Here is a 16,443-nt window from a genome sequence, read left to right as displayed (position 1 = left end):
TATGTACAATTATTTCTGAGCAGCGTCCGTTCGCACGCACATAAAAAACATGGACTTTGGTGCAAATTGTCATTGCGAGGCCCGTGGCTACATCTCAACCGTCGAATGTGAAGCCGGCGGTTTTCCGTCCAGATTCGTCCGTCCAACGTCCGAGACCTCTGGACGGTCGGTTTTTTCGTCCCATGGGACGAAAACCGTCCCATCAGGTGGTCCCGAGGACAAATTTTTGTCCCGAAATCCGTCCATATCTTTGGACAGGATATTTTTTCGTCCCGAGATGAAAAATCGTCCCGTCTACATCCCTGCACTATAAACTCTATCCACCTACTCTATCCATCATTAAAAAGATGGCGACCAACAGAGATACCCCTACTGTTTACTTTGTTTCATGGGTGTGGGCCAATGGGGTCTGTGTGTAATTAGGATATATATACACTCTTGCAAACACTCAACCATAACATGAATAAAATCCGATGGGGTGGGGTCCAGGGCATAGCTGGATTTTAAAAAGGTCATTGAGTCGGGTTAGTGGTTTCCTTGACATGGGACGAATAATCCGTCGCCTGAGTGTGATAAATATACATCTGGGACGCGGACGTGACGATTTTTTCGTCCCGGGACAAAAAATTGTCACGTCCGAGGTCTCCGGACGACTTATGGGACAAAAATTCGTCCGCTGGCCACCAGACGGGACGGTTTTCATCCCGTGAGATGAAAAAATCGTCTGTCCGGAGGCCCCCTGACGAGGGACGGACAAATCTGGGCATAAAACCGCCGGATTCACATCCGACAGTTTAGATGTTGCCACGTGGCATCTATAGTACAATTTATAATATATAATAATATATTTTTTTAAAAAAAAAGGGAAACACAATTGACTAAGATTGAGAAAATCGTCTCATCTAAACACAGAAAATAACATGCTCAAAATCAAAATCCAAGGATTATAATTTCACCACATCGCTCTCACCAGACTCTACTCCGCCGTAGCCTTGTTCCCCGCGTACACGTACGTGAGGCCGCACTTTCTGCAGTAGTATTGGTCGTGATGGTGCGCCATGAAAGTACCGGCACCGCACGCGGGATTAGGGCACTCTTTGCAAAGCTTCATGATCTTCCCGCTGTTGTCGACCTTGTAGAACTGAAGAACGGCGAGCTTGACCTTCTTCTTCTTGTGCTTGATCTTCTTCGGCTTGGTGTAGGTCTTCTTCTTCCTCTTCTTCGCACCACCACGGAGGCGGAGCACGAGGTGAAGAGTGGATTCCTTCTGGATGTTGTAGTCGGCTAGGGTTCGTCCGTCTTCGAGCTGCTTACCGGAGAAGATGAGACGTTGCTGGTCGGGGGGAATTCCTTCCTTGTCTTGAATCTTCGCCTTGACATTGTCAATCGTGTCGGAGGATTCAACCTCGAGTGTGATCGTCTTCCCCGTCAGAGTCTTCACGAAGATCTGCATCGCAACAATCCTCCCCAGTGGCCGCTGCCGCTGCTCCCCGAGAAATGTGAAATTTATTATAATATATTAAAAATATATAACGTGTTTTTCGTCTGGGACAAAAAAATTCGTCCCGGGAGGACTGGACGGTATGAAAAATCATCCCGAGATAATTGGACGGGACGAATTTTTTGTCGGTGGACAAAAAAACCGTCCCGTCCATCGTCCCTGAGATTATGTCGGACGTAGACATGTGTGTTCTGTTCTGTTCATTTAATTCGCACAAAAAATTTGCACAAACGAACGGCACAAGGGTCTGTTCTCTGTTCTGTTCGTTTGATGTGCGAAAATAAGAGCGCACAATTCGCGCAATTTGAGATGAATATACGCCGTGAAAGGGAGAGAGATTGGCGACGGGAGAGGGAGAAGCAGAGGAAGAGTGATTGAGAGAAGGGACAATGCAGAATTGGAGAAAAAGAGGAAGATGGACAGTGAGAGACATAGACATGGAGACAGATAGAGAGAGGATGAGAGATTGAGAGAGGAGGGTGGGACAGAGTACTTTTGAAGAAGAGAGACCGTGAGAGGGGGAGACATGGATATGGAGAGGGAGAGGGGCAGGAAGAATGAATGAGAGACAGTGAGGGGCAGAGAATTGGAGATGAATATACACCGTGACATTGGCAAGGGAGAGGGAGAGGCCTAGAGGGGAGAGTAAGAGGGAATGTGGGAGATCCAAAAATGGAGAAGAATAGGGGCAGTGAGAGCGTGAGGAAGAGTTAGTGAACGAGAGAAGAATAAGGAGAGGGAGAGGGAGAGGGGGAGTGATTGAGAGAGGGAGAGACAGAGAATCGGAGAAGAAGAGGGAGAGGGAGAGAACGGGTGAGTTCTTACCTCGCAGAGGGTGATCCGACAGCAAGGAGGGCGGAGAGCGACGGCAAGGAGGGCGGACCGAGGGTTGAGGAAGCCCTAGAGGAGGGCGGACTGACGGCAAGGAGGGCGGCAAGGAGGAGGACAGAGGGAGTAGGGAGGGAGTGAGGACAGAGAGTTTGTGCGAAGTGCGGTTCGTTTTAGAGTTTGTTCTGTTCGGAAATCCGAACAGAACGCATAAATCGCACGGATTCGCACAAAGCGAACCATGTCTAGTCGGACATAGGTCGGGACGAAATCCGTCCCGCTCCGTCCTTCGTCCCCGTCCGGGACGATCCGGATATATAGTGACAAATCGTACAACTTCGTCATCCTGGGGAGAAAGAAGGATTTTTTTCTCCAGGACGAAGACGAAGACAATGTCGTCATCGGTGACGTCCGACATTCGGCAAGTCCGCGGTATTTAAAGGGACGGGGCAGGCTTCGTTCGTCGAGGACTCCAGGGAAAGAAAAGGCACGGGAGCGTCTGTCCCAAGCAACCGTGCCGGGCTGGAAGCGGTGGCAGTCTCTTGGCGAATTTCGCATTTCCCAAGCGCAATCTCTCTCTCGGTACAGTCTTCTTCTCCACTCTATCGCGTTTTTCGTGATTTTCTTGCCTGGATCGCGGAGATTTGAGGAGATCAATTCACCTTTGGCGATAGGAAGTTTGTTTCTCTTTGATGAATTTCTGGATGTGGATGAAGTTCATTGAACCGATTCCGGCGAGGGTTTCTCGCCGGAGAATGAGGATAAACGGATTTGAATTCCTCTTTCTGTCACAAAATATTGATCTGTGTTAGCAGGAATATGGTGGAGGCCGGGAGAGGAGAAGCGCTGGAAATTTTCTCCAGAATCCCGCAGGAAGCGAAGGATATTCTCCATGATCTGGCGTCGAGGTGGCGCGATGTTGAGGACCACGCGGCGATGGAAGTCGTCTTTCTGACAGGGGCGATGACGAACGAGGTGTATCAGATCAGCTGGCCCTCGCGGGGCCACGTGGCTTCGCATCGCGCCGTGCTTCTCCGGATCTACGGCGCAGATTTTTTCTTCGATCGGGAAGACGAGATCCGCACCTTCGAGTTCATGTCCCACTGCGGCCATGGTCCGCGGCTCCTCGGCAGGTTCGACAAAGGTCGGGTGGAGGAGTTCATCCACGCCAGGGTGAGTCAACGTTTTACCGTTCCTTCAAATTTCTTACTTCTCCTTAGTCCTGGGGCCCAGCTAGAATCTCCTCGGCTCGGATAACACTAGATTGACCAATGACTGTAGGGAAAAGCTTGTTGCAGATTCGAGAAATGTTTTTTAAGTAGCGGTGGGTCTTGCTCTTTAATTCTAGCATATTGATTCCTGGAACTCTACGATTTGAGTTTTTCTCAATCTCGCGGTGTTCTTTTTTTGGGGTATAATCTGCTGTTCCCCAGCCAATTTTATATTAAATCGTCATCGCACATAAATGTCAACCGTTTGAAACACCCGAATCAGAGTAGGAGTTTGAATCAGATTTGGCCGTCGTGATACGCCAAAATTTATTTTAAGCTTGCTTTATGTTTCCTAATGCTTCCATTTTTAAACACCCTTTTGCCAGATTTTCTTACGCCTTTGGTTAATTGATTTACTTGTTATTATCATATATTTTTTTGAAAGAAACTTGTTCTTATCATATATATATCTACTCCAAAATCAGTAATAACAAGTTTAGAGTTATGGCTGTCCGCTGAATGATTTAACTTGAAAAAAATCTTCAGACCCTTTCAGCCCACGATCTGCGTGAGCCAGAAACCTCCGCGTTGATCGCAGCAAATCTGAGGGAGTTCCATGATCTTGACGTCCCCGGCCCCAGGAACATCTTCATTTGGACCCGACTAAGGTCAATCCGTTTAATTTTGAAGAAAAATCCGTTGTTTCCCCTAGATTACCTTTCTTTATTTACTGAAAATATCAGGCGCTGGCTTAAACTGGCCAAGGACTTTGCTTCCCCAGAAGAATCGGCAGACTTCTGTCTAGACCAGATGGAAGATGAAATCAGTCGCCTGGAGATGGAACTGATCGGCGGCGATCAACGGCTGGGATTCTGCCACAACGACCTCCAGTACGGGAATATCATGATCGATGATGTCACCAGAACGTTGACCATCATAGTAAGCTCGTCCATCTGCCCTTCCGAGATTTCCTTCTCTTACAATGTTCACTTGGGCATGTAATTACCCTCTTATCCTGTACCTCCAGGACTACGAGTACTCGAGCTACAACCCCATCGCGTTCGACCTCGCTAACCACTTCTGCGAGATGGCTGCGGACTACCACACCGAGACCCCTCACGTGTTGGACTTCACTCGGTACCCAGGTTGAGTCTGTTTTGACCGAGAGTTGACTTTTAGGTTAGTAGTTGACTTTTTGGTGCCGCCCAGATCCGGATGAACGGCGGAGATTTGCGGAGGCGTATTTTAGCTCAGGTGAGCGGCTCTGTTGAAGTTTCTGAGATATTTACATGTAGGGTACTGTTTTGTTCTAAGATTTCCCGATTAGGAAAGGAGGTCTACGGCGTTGACTTGGAGAAGCTGCTGGTGGACGTCGAGAAGTACGCTCTGGCCAGTCACCTGTTATGGGGTCTCTGGGGAATAGTGTCGGTGAGTCTCTCTCTCTCTATCTCTAACTCTGCCTCTCTCTCGCTCTCTCTTCCTCATATATAATACTTCTAATGAATAGAATCTCTTATTGATCTTAACAGTTTTGTCGCTTTATTTTCTCTGTAACATAAATAACCCCTTATTCATTATTAAATATTTATGAATCGTTCATCTTTCAAAAAAAAAAAAGTGAAATCGTCCTGTTTTGACTTATGCTGAATGGGACGCCACTCTAGTGGCAACCCATTCGTGGAGCAATTTTGAAACCAGTTTGGGAATGTGTACATGCGTTACATTTTAGGAATTTCATAATGAGAATGCATTGTTCCCTCTAATATTTCCGTGCACTGTAGGAATCCATTGTTCTGACTGTCTCTTTCTCTACAGAAGCACGTCAACAACATTAACTTCGACTACGGTGAATACGCAAGGCAGAGGTTCGAGCAGTACTGGACGAGGAAGCCCATCGTGCTAGGACCATAACACAGGTTGGCACAGATGCTTATTCATCGTTTTTCGGCCTCTGCATATCCTTTACTCTCTCTCTCCCTCTGTCTCCTGCATAGAGACAGAGACAACTGTGCCTCAAAAAGAGAAAATTCAAGATGATCACACCTTAGGACACATTCTATGACTGATAATTCCGACTATGTATTAAAGCCACAACGGATTCTCTACAGATTACAGTTTCAGAAGATGAAAACTTAGTGTATAATGAGATTAAATCCAAAGACAGTAATAAAGGATGGCACCTTTCAAATTAAGGAAGCCCATTTATCTAAAATTGAAAGCCCTTTAGAGAGAATGCGATAAATTCACCCTAACATCAAATGATAAATACTGTTATATGGACCTGTCGTGGGATTGAAAGAGCAGAAACAAAGCACTGATAATGGAAATAGTTAGAGATTTTGAAATTAAAATAGGGGAATTCTATAACTGATTGCAAAGAAAACACGATTAGAAACATTTTGACTAAGTTTGAGATTTGGAGGATGTATAGTTCAGAGGATAAGTAAAGTTTGGATATTTTGGGATGATAGTATTGGCATTAGACCTATTGATGAATGTTCCCAAAGCCTTACAATAGAAGCTTCATATCAACGAAATTTAGTTATGATGTTGTTTATCTATGACTCTTATCACCATGACAGAAGGATGGACTTATGGAATGGACCGATTAATAAATACAGCACAATGAACAAGCCATGGATAGTGGGGGGAGATTTTAATGTCATTAGAAGTTGGGATGAAAAAAAGGGGAATTGCACCATGTACCCTAGGACAGGATGAATTTAATTATGTAATTATGCCAATATAGCTGTCTGAACGCCCCCATTTTGGGAAATTGATTTTCATGGTGTAATGGGAGAAGAGGCCCCCACCGAATATATGAAAGATTGGATATAATTTTGATGAATTCTGGGGCACATAATTTCTCCAATTGTAAGATCAAATATCTATCCCATAGACTTTCAGGATCATGTGCCTATTATGTTAAGGTTTTGAGAGAAAGTTAAAAGAGATAGAAGACCACCCTTTTGATTTCAAGCGAAGTGGACTAAAATACTAACATTTCCTTAACTTGATTAAAAATTCATGGGGAACTTTGAGGGATAGGAACCCCGTGTCTAATCTGAGCAACAAACTATGTGCTCTGAAATTAACTTTAAAATCATGTAACAGAGAGTCATTTGGAAACATTTACAAGGAAAAATAAAAGAAATTTGAAAAATGAATAGACACCAATGAATATGAAGTAGACCAAAATTGGAGTGATGGTACATGGGATGAATTGACTCCCTTGAAAAAAAGGCTGGAACTCAAAGAAGATCAAATTTATTCGTTTCTTAAACAAAAAGTCAAACATAATGATGAGCCATGCCATTGTTAGAAAGGAACACCAAATATTACCACGCCATTGTTAACTGAAGAGCCAAAAGAGATGCCTACTATATTAGAGTCGACATAATAATGAACCAAAAAAACTTGGAAACTGAGGCAGTTATTTTTTACCAAATTCTGCTCACATCTCAGGCTAATAGACTTGATGAAGAACAACTAAGTCATTCCAATAGGAGTTACATCAGTTGGTAACCAAATGATCTATAACATCCCAACCATGCAAGCAATAGAGTCAGTTTTACAATCGATGAGCGCAGATTGCACTCCAGGATATGATGACTTCACACCTTGTTTCTTCATTATCTGCTGGGATATTGTAAAACATGACGTGTGCCTATAAGTACAGACTTTCATTGAAACAAAACCTTTTCACTCTCTTGGAAAGTGACTTTTTTAGCCCTGATGCAAAAAAATCAAATCTGGAATCTCTTTATGACATGCATCCCATTAGCCTATGTAATGTCATCTAAAAAATCATTACTAAAGTTTTAAACAATAGATTAAGCTCGCTCCTACCTCAACTTAATTCTGAAAAATAATTTGGCTTTCTAAAAGTGAAAAAAAATCATGAGATTGTTAGGTTAATTCATAAAATTACGCAATCATTAAACCATAAAATTCCTGGTCAAAATGTAACCATAAAACTTGATATGGGAAAAACATATGATAGGATAAAATAGAAATTTCTCATATCAGCCTTAGAAAAAATTGGCTTATGTATGGAATGAATAAATATCATCTGTGCAAGCATTGAATCTAATTTTTTTTGGTACTTATAGATGGAAACACGACCCCCTTTTCCAAGCATCTAGAGGTTTAAGATAAGGATATCCAATCTCCCCTAGCTTATTCATTTTAGCAAAATAAGCACTCAGTAAAAATATTAGAACTCAATAGTATATGAAGAAACTAAACCATATTTCACTAAACATGGTGCTCCCATTATATCTCAATGTCTTTTTATTGATGATACAATCAATAAAAAAAGCTCGTTACTAAACATGACGTCTGCTAGAGAAAAATAACAAAAGAGTGTCTTTTATGCTTCCAATAAAACGTCCCTGCATAGGAAAAACCAAATTCGTGGTCTAACACTGTTTACTATAATAGGAATTCCATTTTTTATTTAGAATTCTCCATTTTCTCCGAGCAAGCTAAAGCTATTTCTTTTGATAATATTTTGTCAAGAATTTGATGATTCAAAATGAAAAATTCTCTCATCAGGAGGTCAGCTTACCCTAATCAATCACATATTAAATATCAGCCAATTCATACTCTCTCTGTATCTGATGTGCCAAAAAACCATTACATTTGATAAAAATGTGATGGCTTACTTCTTATGGTCCACCGATGGGGAAAAAAGGAGAAGACACTGGATCTCCTAGAAAAATGTATTATATCCTAAAGATGAAAAAACATTGGGCATTCATCCATTAGAGGTTGTAATGAAAGTTCTAAGAATGAAAAGAGCTTGGATTTTTAATTCCAAAAATCTCATTATGATAAAAAATAGTAAGAGAAAAATTTGGGAATTGGGATGTAGATGTGAATTCTTGTTGTTTCCCTACATAAATACAGAAGTCAAAACTTATTTGGCAGAAAATGAATGACATTTTATGCGGGAGACTAGGTCAGGGTAAGATTAATGTGTGGTACATGAACTGTCATGGCTAGGACTGTTAGCCCAAATACCAAATACTAAAATCCCCGATGATAATTGAATAACTATAACTTAGAATCTTACTCACAAGTTTGTGGGATCCCACAATCCTTTTGGGAGAAGGTTATAGTTTTAAATATTTGTATCTCAAACACCAATGATACAAGTGGCCAATTTTCAACCATATCAGCTTGGAGTTTATACGAGACAAACATCCCATACACCAACCTGCCAAGACTATTTGGGATGCAAAAATACCAACTCATATAGAAATTTTAATGTGAAAAATAATATTTAACATTTTCCCCCTAGATCATAACATTCAGAAAATTGGAATAAACCTTGCATCTAAATGTGAGTGTTGCATCAGGAATGCACATGGGGGTTTGGTAGAGCATCTAATTATCAAGAGTGAATGGGAAGAAATAACATGGAATTGGTTTTCAAAGAAATGGAACATGCAAACTTGTGCCCTCTATTCCTGAGAATAACATATAAACGTTCTAATGCAAAACAAAGGTTGCAAAATCAAAGCAGCCCTTAAAAAAACACATTCTTTTATGATTTTACGTGGAAGTATAGACGAAATCAGACATATATACATATAAGGGAATATTGTCTATGATGCATTAGCTAACCATGCAGTTTTTCAGGAGAATGATTTCAGTTTTTGAAGCTATAAGAGTGACCACAAGCTGAAAGAAGCGCATATCAAATGGAGAAGCTTGGATTAACTCATATTAAACAATCTAACAGGACAGTCACCAATAGAAGCAAAAGTCAATACATTGCATAGAAAAAGCAGATATAGTACGTTGGGGAATAACGAGGAAATCCAGATGAAATCTTTCTTTTTGTGAAAATTCTATTATCTGCCATCTATAACTCATATCATCAACAAAATAATAATATGGTAGTCATTCACATTTATCATTATGCTGACAGTCCATGCTATGCCGTTGGCACTATAAGATACATAGGCATCATAGCATATGTGCAAACCTTTAACAAAGTCAAAGAATATACATCATGCCCATATTTAAAGTTCCCATATAGCATCCCTGAAGATAATGTGGCGGAGGAGAAAAAATCGAGACAATGGAAGGCTTTCAATGATCACCTTGGAAGTGGGTTGGATGTGTCAGTCCAAACAGTAAATTAGGCTCTATGTCATGATCTCAACATAGTTTATGCTTGTGTCACTAGTGACTTTGATCAGGACAGCTTGCGAATGAATGGGGAACCAAACCTGAATTCAAAGGATTGGGTGGAGCCAGTGTTTCAAACGGGGGAATGCCAATAGACCTATGCAAAGGACAGTCAAGTGTGCCAAATTTCAAAAAGGCTATGCTATCAAAAGCTTAAATTCAAGCCAAAATCACATACTTAAAAAAAGGAAAAACAAAAAATCAAAGAATTCGAGCATGAGGATTCAAATCTATCTTAGAAGCTGTAAAACAAAATATTTCAAGTTGATGTCCCATTGAAGAAACACCAAGATGCGCTGAGCTCCAAGGAAAGGCCAAGCCAACCCTTTTCAATGTCATGTATCTTTGAAACTGTCTCTAGGAGATCAGGAGTATAAAATGGGGGATGATACATGGGACATGTCATGATTTACTAATTGGCTTCCAAGGTTCAATCTATTTTCAAAGTGACCTCGGTTGGCCTCCTTTTATCTCCTTTCAAATGCTATAGTCACTGATAATCTGAGTCCATATGAGGAGTATCTTGTACTTTTGAAAAATTATACACATATACAACTAGAACTTTAACATCAATCTCAACTCTTCCATTTTACATACCTCCATGCATTCTACATAGTTTTTAATATAAATTTATTCATCCATGTATCATCAAAAAACAACTAGCTTCAGGATGTTTATACCACACAAGGGGCAATGTGAAATTATATTTTGTTAAGTCATTCATGCCTCACTGCAACATGCTCTTTTGTAGAAAGTAAAACATTTTGTGCCAAACATCTGAATAAAATGAAGACAATATTGAAAATGTAATACAACCTGATCATAAATGGGAAAACATGAGCAAAACATTCTTGTAAATGAGAACATCTGGCACAACACAAAAATAGTTGTGAATTTAAACTTTTAGTACCTTAAAAGAGTTAAGCATAAAATATATCAAATGCTAATTTAAAGACACACTTCTAGAAATGGAGAAAGAAAAAACATTTAACTGATGTCCACCACCTGTAGGAAAGATTCTCTCACAAAAGGGAACTGATAAGCCAAAAATAGGGGTAAATTTTACTAAATTTTAATCCCTTAACGTTGTCAATTTCAGCTTATACAATAAAATTTATAAAAACCCTACTTAAGATGTGTAGTGATAAGTAAAGGGTATCATCCAAGGGAAGCTAGTAAGTAAATTCAGTTGAAGATATAATTGAGTAATTTGACACTAATTAAAGTTAATTTGATATTCAATGAAGATCAAATCACCCTAATTAAATGAGAAATTTAGAAAGGGAGGTAGGAAAGATGAGAGGAATAGAAGAATATGGGGCTTTAAATTGGCTTCTTTGATCCAAAGAAAAGGGTCAAAGAGGTCAATTAGAGAGGTTGAGAGGAGAAAATTTTGATTTGTTTTGGTTGTTTCTGTAGGCTTGATAATTAAAAAATAACTACTCTATTGGATAATAAAAAGGGAAATTTAATCTCCTAGAAATTGAAATTTTTTTATAGTTTTGTTTTAATATGCACTTGGAATAGCTGGGTAAATCTCTCAATTTCTCCTCTCAATCCTAGTAAGGGCTTGTACATGCCGCTCAAGCCAAGCAATTTAGAAGTTCAGACCAGAATCAAGAAGAACAATCAAGAAATTAAACTAACATCATCCAAAATACACCAACAATTCAAATACAAAGAAGGAAAAAGTACCAAATAGGTTGATCCAAGATGGAGCTCCTCTCTTTCTTTCAGCTGTCATAGATCACCATCAAGAATGAGCTCCCCCTCTCGAATCCAGCTTTTATACTTAGGTTAGATGGTGAAAATCACCATTTTACCCCCATATAGTAATTTATTTTTATCTATGAATGTAGAATTGATCTGAATGATTCAAAAACTATAGATAGAAAGAGGGGGTCAAGGCGAGCAAATCCATAAAAAAATCATCTCAATCGGACCTCAGGATCAAAAGTTATGAATAAATGAATTTAAACCAATTTTAACCATTGGATTTAAATCCATTTATTTAATTATTTTCTTTTAAAACACGATATGACGTGTCGATTTCTCATTGGCTGATGGCTTTTGAACTTCAAACTGCAGGTTCGTTCTCGTCGCGCCACGCACCCCTTGGCCTGGAATAAAAAATAAAGAAAAATAATAAAAAAACAATATAATACTTAGCAATTTGCACGTACCTCTACCTTTTTTATAACGTAAGCCATTCATAAGATGCCACGTCATCTCCCGTGCATGCACTTTGCATGCACAGCACGGGAGATGAGCTTACCTCTCGGAGAGAGAGTGGCCTGGAATTTTGCAATCAAGTCCCTCATTTAATGCGGACATGCAAAAGGACGCCGCCCAAAAATATTTATGTATATGTCCTATTTGCTCTCTCTCTCTCTCTCTCTCCTTCTCATAAAAACCAATAAAAATTGCTGATGTATTGCAATAAAACCCTGTAACTATTTAAATAGCATATTTACGCCTGCATGCACGACCGAGAGCTGTTTTTAAGGGCATAATTGCAACACTAATTTAAGAAAACTCCCCCGAAATTTGAAAATCACTTCAACACTCATTTTTCCTCATAAATATATCCTTTTCCTCATTAAAAATTCATTTCTTCCTCAAATAAATCTCAGAAAAATCCAATAAAATCCTAAAAAATCCTAGAAAATTCCAGAAAATTCTAGAAAATTCAGAAAATCATCCCCATACTAATTAACCTCAAAATTAAATATTAAACCTGCTATTTTCATTTGAAAATAATTATTTCAAGCTCAAATAAATCCCTAAAAAATCATAAAATTAACAGTAAATTAGGGAAAAATCAGAAATCACTTGAAAAAATTAATTTCAAGTAAATAGATGATAAAAACCCCTTTTAATCTCGTTAAATGCATAAAATTGTGAGAGATTTCTTGAAATAAAGACCGATTTTAGGGTGTTATCAGGAACCCAACTAGAGTGAAGGAGCACTGGCCAAGCATTTCGCAGGGATAACCACAACAGTGATCTCTAAAAGCTCAACAAAATATTATTTACAAACTCCATTGAAACAGAAACGCTCACATCAATGGTGATGGCCCACAGCGTATTCCTCTTAATGTATTGTCACATTCATATCAATAAATTATTTTTTCAAAAAATAAGATGATTCTAGAAAATCTCATTCAATCAATATTCTCTTGATTGTTGCTGCATTCTAATTCTACGGGGACAACTGGTGGATGTCACTAGAGGGTACCAACCTTATATATAGGATCTAGGATAAGAGGGACATCTCACTTAACATCCTATACTCAACCTAATACATCGAGTTAGTGAGTCATCTATTTTTGAGCAGATGGTTGAGCAAATTACAGCTAGATTCCCAATGAGTATTGGCTGAGGTATAACAACCTCAAGGGATAGGTTATTTAAAGCTACAGGTAAGTAGCTCCCATGGCCCATCCGCATGAAACAACCATTTTCAGATTATTTGAGTGGAATCAATACATCTACTCTTATGGGACAATCTTATCCCATGACTTATGATCCAGATAAACCCAAGCACCAAAGTGAGGATATATAGACAAACTAAAACATGGTTTTATGAATATTGACCCATTTTTGTACATATTATGATATAGTTTGGGAAATATGGGAAGCTTCTCATTTGAAGAATTAGAATAAAGATTATTAAATTATAGGTAAGTTGACCGATTGATGACACTTTTTCAAGAAATCTGCTTTTGGATTGGAAAATGCGACTGCAATGTATGCTTAAAGGAAAAAAAGTAAATCATATTGTCCCCTGACAAATAACCCCATTTCTAGAAAATGTAATAGATGAACATGATGAAATAGCATTGAAAGCCATGTAATATAAGCAGTAATCACATTACATCCCATATCTTCCAATTTAAAGTGAAAGAGACACCATAGTAATTAGGATCGATGTCGTATCAAACTCAAAATACGAATATAGGACTGGTAAATGAAAACCCTCAGTGGGATGATCCTTTAATGGGAGAAGTAGATAAGCTTAATAATGAACTACAATACTTGGGCACCCCATCAAATACTTGCCCTTTGTCAGCTAGTCATCTTTGAATCCCAAATCATGTGGTTTTTATGTAAGCTCCACTTCTTCAGCTCTTTCCCACATATATGCTCTGTGCCTTTTGTATTCAGGTACTATTCATCATATGATACCAAAAAATCATTATGTTATGTCAAATGAATGACTTAATACTAATAGAGAAGTATTAACACATTATGTAAAATGTTCTTTATCCTTGTTGTTGTGACACCATTGCTTCATGTCATAGGTTTCTTTCCTTAACTTATTGGATATTTGATGCAATGATTGATGTGAGTTCTACCATGATATATGTCTTGGGAGGCACCACATGTCCCTATGCATAAAAGAAGATAAAAAATAATTAAATTAAATAATGGTGAACATGTGACATGGTGATGCATGTTTGATCATGCCACATCTCAAGTTACTCCCTTTATCCAACCACACTCGGCTACATGTCATGGTGAAAATAGTAACAAAGGGAGTACATTAAGCGATCGTGGGCTTATGACGTGGTGATGGATCATCATGAAACAAATCCAATTTTTTTGTTACACTATTCACACATGGACATGTCTATGCTAGTTACATGCATGTGCATGTTGTGTACATGCGAAGAAGACAAAAACACAGCTTTTGATGTTCTTATGGGATGAAGTAGACTGATTAAAAATGGGTAGTTTAAACCGTAATAAGAAATTATAATGTATCTTGATGCAATGCCATAAAAACATCTTCTTTAATGATCATAAAAAGTAATTTTTAATCATTACATAAAGCATTTATTGGTTGCCATTTGACAAATCAAATGGAGACACCTATAGGGCCCAAAATTAAAAGCAAATAACCTTAATTAGTTCATAGAGCCTAAAGTTTAATTCTAAAAAATAAAAAAATTATACATTCTAAGTTAGATAAACGATATGTTCTTGAACCTAATGACAGAAAATTCATAAAACATATTTTGACTAAAATAATATTTTATTTAAGAATATGATGTAAAAACTTCAAAAAAAAATCTAAAACACCAAAAAATTTAAAACATCATTTAATAATGGATATAATCATTTTAGGGTTGATAAAACACTTACATAGTCATTTTATGTGAATACAAATGTACATTGAGTGGTCCCAACCTAAGAATTTGTGTTATTAGTTAGTGGTATTTATCTCAATTAGTATGCTAAGGTACCAATTTATGAGGTGCCAATTGATAAGCCTACACTTGGTGCATTTAAAAATGAGTTAATTATGTTGGTATCAGTTAAAATTATGTTATAATATTTAAAAATTTCCAGTTTTCAAATATGAAAAGTTAAGGATGAGGAAGGGGTCGATCCATAAGGAGGAGACATAAAATATGAAATCTAATTTATGAGGTGAGGGACATAAATCAAGCATGAAAAGAGGATTTCTAAGAAAGAGAAAGATGATACAAAATAAAATAAAGAGTTAAGAATTTCTAAACCTTATCCTGAAGATGCAGATCACCTGAAAGATGGACAAGGAGGAGATGGTGGTTAGGGCCTGATACCCCTTGAAGGATCAATACCTAAAAGAAGAAAAAGTGGGATAGAAGTCCTAATCCTTTTTTATCTTTATCCACACAGGGGGAGGGAAGGAATTTACCAGATTGCCCAATCAGATGTAGATGGAGTCTAGACAAGATCCTTGAGATAAGAGAAAACATATCTATTTTTTTTGAAATTCCAAGAGCATGAATATTTTACCCATGCTTGGCATTTTGGAAACCACATGAAAAACAAGAAGATCCCCTATGATATTCATGCTATAGTTTAAATATTAGTGTCATGTGGTTGAAAACTATATATAGATGCCAGTGGTACATGCTCAAAGATAATAATATTTTTATGTTTACCATATGACACTGAGGTTGACTGATATGATATGTTTCATAAAAAATAGAATCGATGTCGGTGGAAAAGATGGCTAGAGAGGGTAGACTCCGGTAAATATCTCCAAAACTTTCGCCTATAGTATTGATTCTTTTTCTTGATGAGTAAAAAACATGTTAGGGTAAGACAAAGGGAGTAAAGGCAATAATCAAAACCCAAAAGACACCTGCATTGGTAATGATTATCATCTTTCTGTAATAGAATTAATTGTGTATGCTTAGATTTGTAGAGATTGTAAAGCATATAAGCATGTGTATCTTGAATATTGATATGCGACATATTTCAGAGTAGTGAAATTTGCTTTCATTTGTAAGATCCTTGATATATCTCTGAGGACAAGTTTAGATAGTTGGGGTATACACTGACACATCTAAAAAATTAAACCAATGGTTATGATTCATATGTCTTGAAATGTCAATATATCATTTTATTGAGATGATGGGTCTTGAGAGCATAACAAACTTGGAAAAGAAAACTAGCTGGAACCTAAAACCCATCTATCCAGTAATTGCTCCAATTACCAATGGTGGCATGTTTCTCAACAGTAAATTAAATAGTAGGTCCATTGAGGCTCCAAATCATACTTAGGACCATGTAAGTATATTCATAGCTCAAAGGATATGTTCAAAAACCATACAATTTCATTGGCTGAATTTACCAACATTTTAATTTTTTTAATATAATTTAATTTAACTTTGATTGGTTCAAAACAAAAATATTATAAAAAGA

The 16,443-nt window shown here is 38.1% G+C and overlaps 2 protein-coding genes across 4 annotated transcripts; one reads left to right on the top strand and one right to left on the bottom strand.

The window, feature by feature from the left end:
• Window positions 1–869: 869 nt before the first annotated feature.
• Window positions 870–2,577, bottom strand: LOC144703830 (ubiquitin-ribosomal protein eS31 fusion protein-like). Its single transcript, XM_078576104.1, has 2 exons — window positions 2,327–2,577; window positions 870–1,483 (listed from the first exon to the last, which is right to left on the bottom strand). Exon 2 carries the CDS (start codon window positions 1,451–1,453, stop codon window positions 977–979), a length of 477 nt encoding a protein of 158 aa, XP_078432230.1. The 5' UTR covers window positions 1,454–1,483; window positions 2,327–2,577; the 3' UTR covers window positions 870–976.
• Window positions 2,578–2,712: 135 nt separating this feature from the next.
• On the top strand, window positions 2,713–5,647 carry LOC144703827 (putative choline kinase 2). Of its 3 annotated transcripts, none has more exons than XR_013581643.1 (8): window positions 2,713–2,911; window positions 3,145–3,502; window positions 4,087–4,208; window positions 4,284–4,479; window positions 4,568–4,685; window positions 4,750–4,794; window positions 4,876–4,968; window positions 5,356–5,647. XR_013581643.1 is itself a non-coding variant. In XM_078576100.1 (8 exons), the coding sequence occupies exons 2-8, from the start codon at window positions 3,149–3,151 to the stop codon at window positions 5,449–5,451; spliced, it is 1,032 nt and encodes a 343-aa protein (XP_078432226.1). In that variant the 5' UTR covers window positions 2,713–2,911; window positions 3,145–3,148; the 3' UTR covers window positions 5,452–5,647. The 3 variants fall into 3 exon arrangements, 1 of the variants encoding a protein (XP_078432226.1); XR_013581642.1 differs by having other exon boundaries at window positions 4,873–4,968; XM_078576100.1 differs by having other exon boundaries at window positions 4,868–4,968.
• The last annotated feature ends 10,796 nt before the right edge of the window (window positions 5,648–16,443 follow it).

This window comes from Wolffia australiana, chromosome 5, assembly GCF_029677425.1.
Source record: "Wolffia australiana isolate 7733 chromosome 5, ASM2967742v1".
Classification (NCBI taxonomy): domain Eukaryota; kingdom Viridiplantae; phylum Streptophyta; class Magnoliopsida; order Alismatales; family Araceae; genus Wolffia; species Wolffia australiana.
The sequence above is the reverse complement of the archived record's forward strand: the minus strand, read 5'-3'. Positions and strand labels throughout refer to the sequence as shown.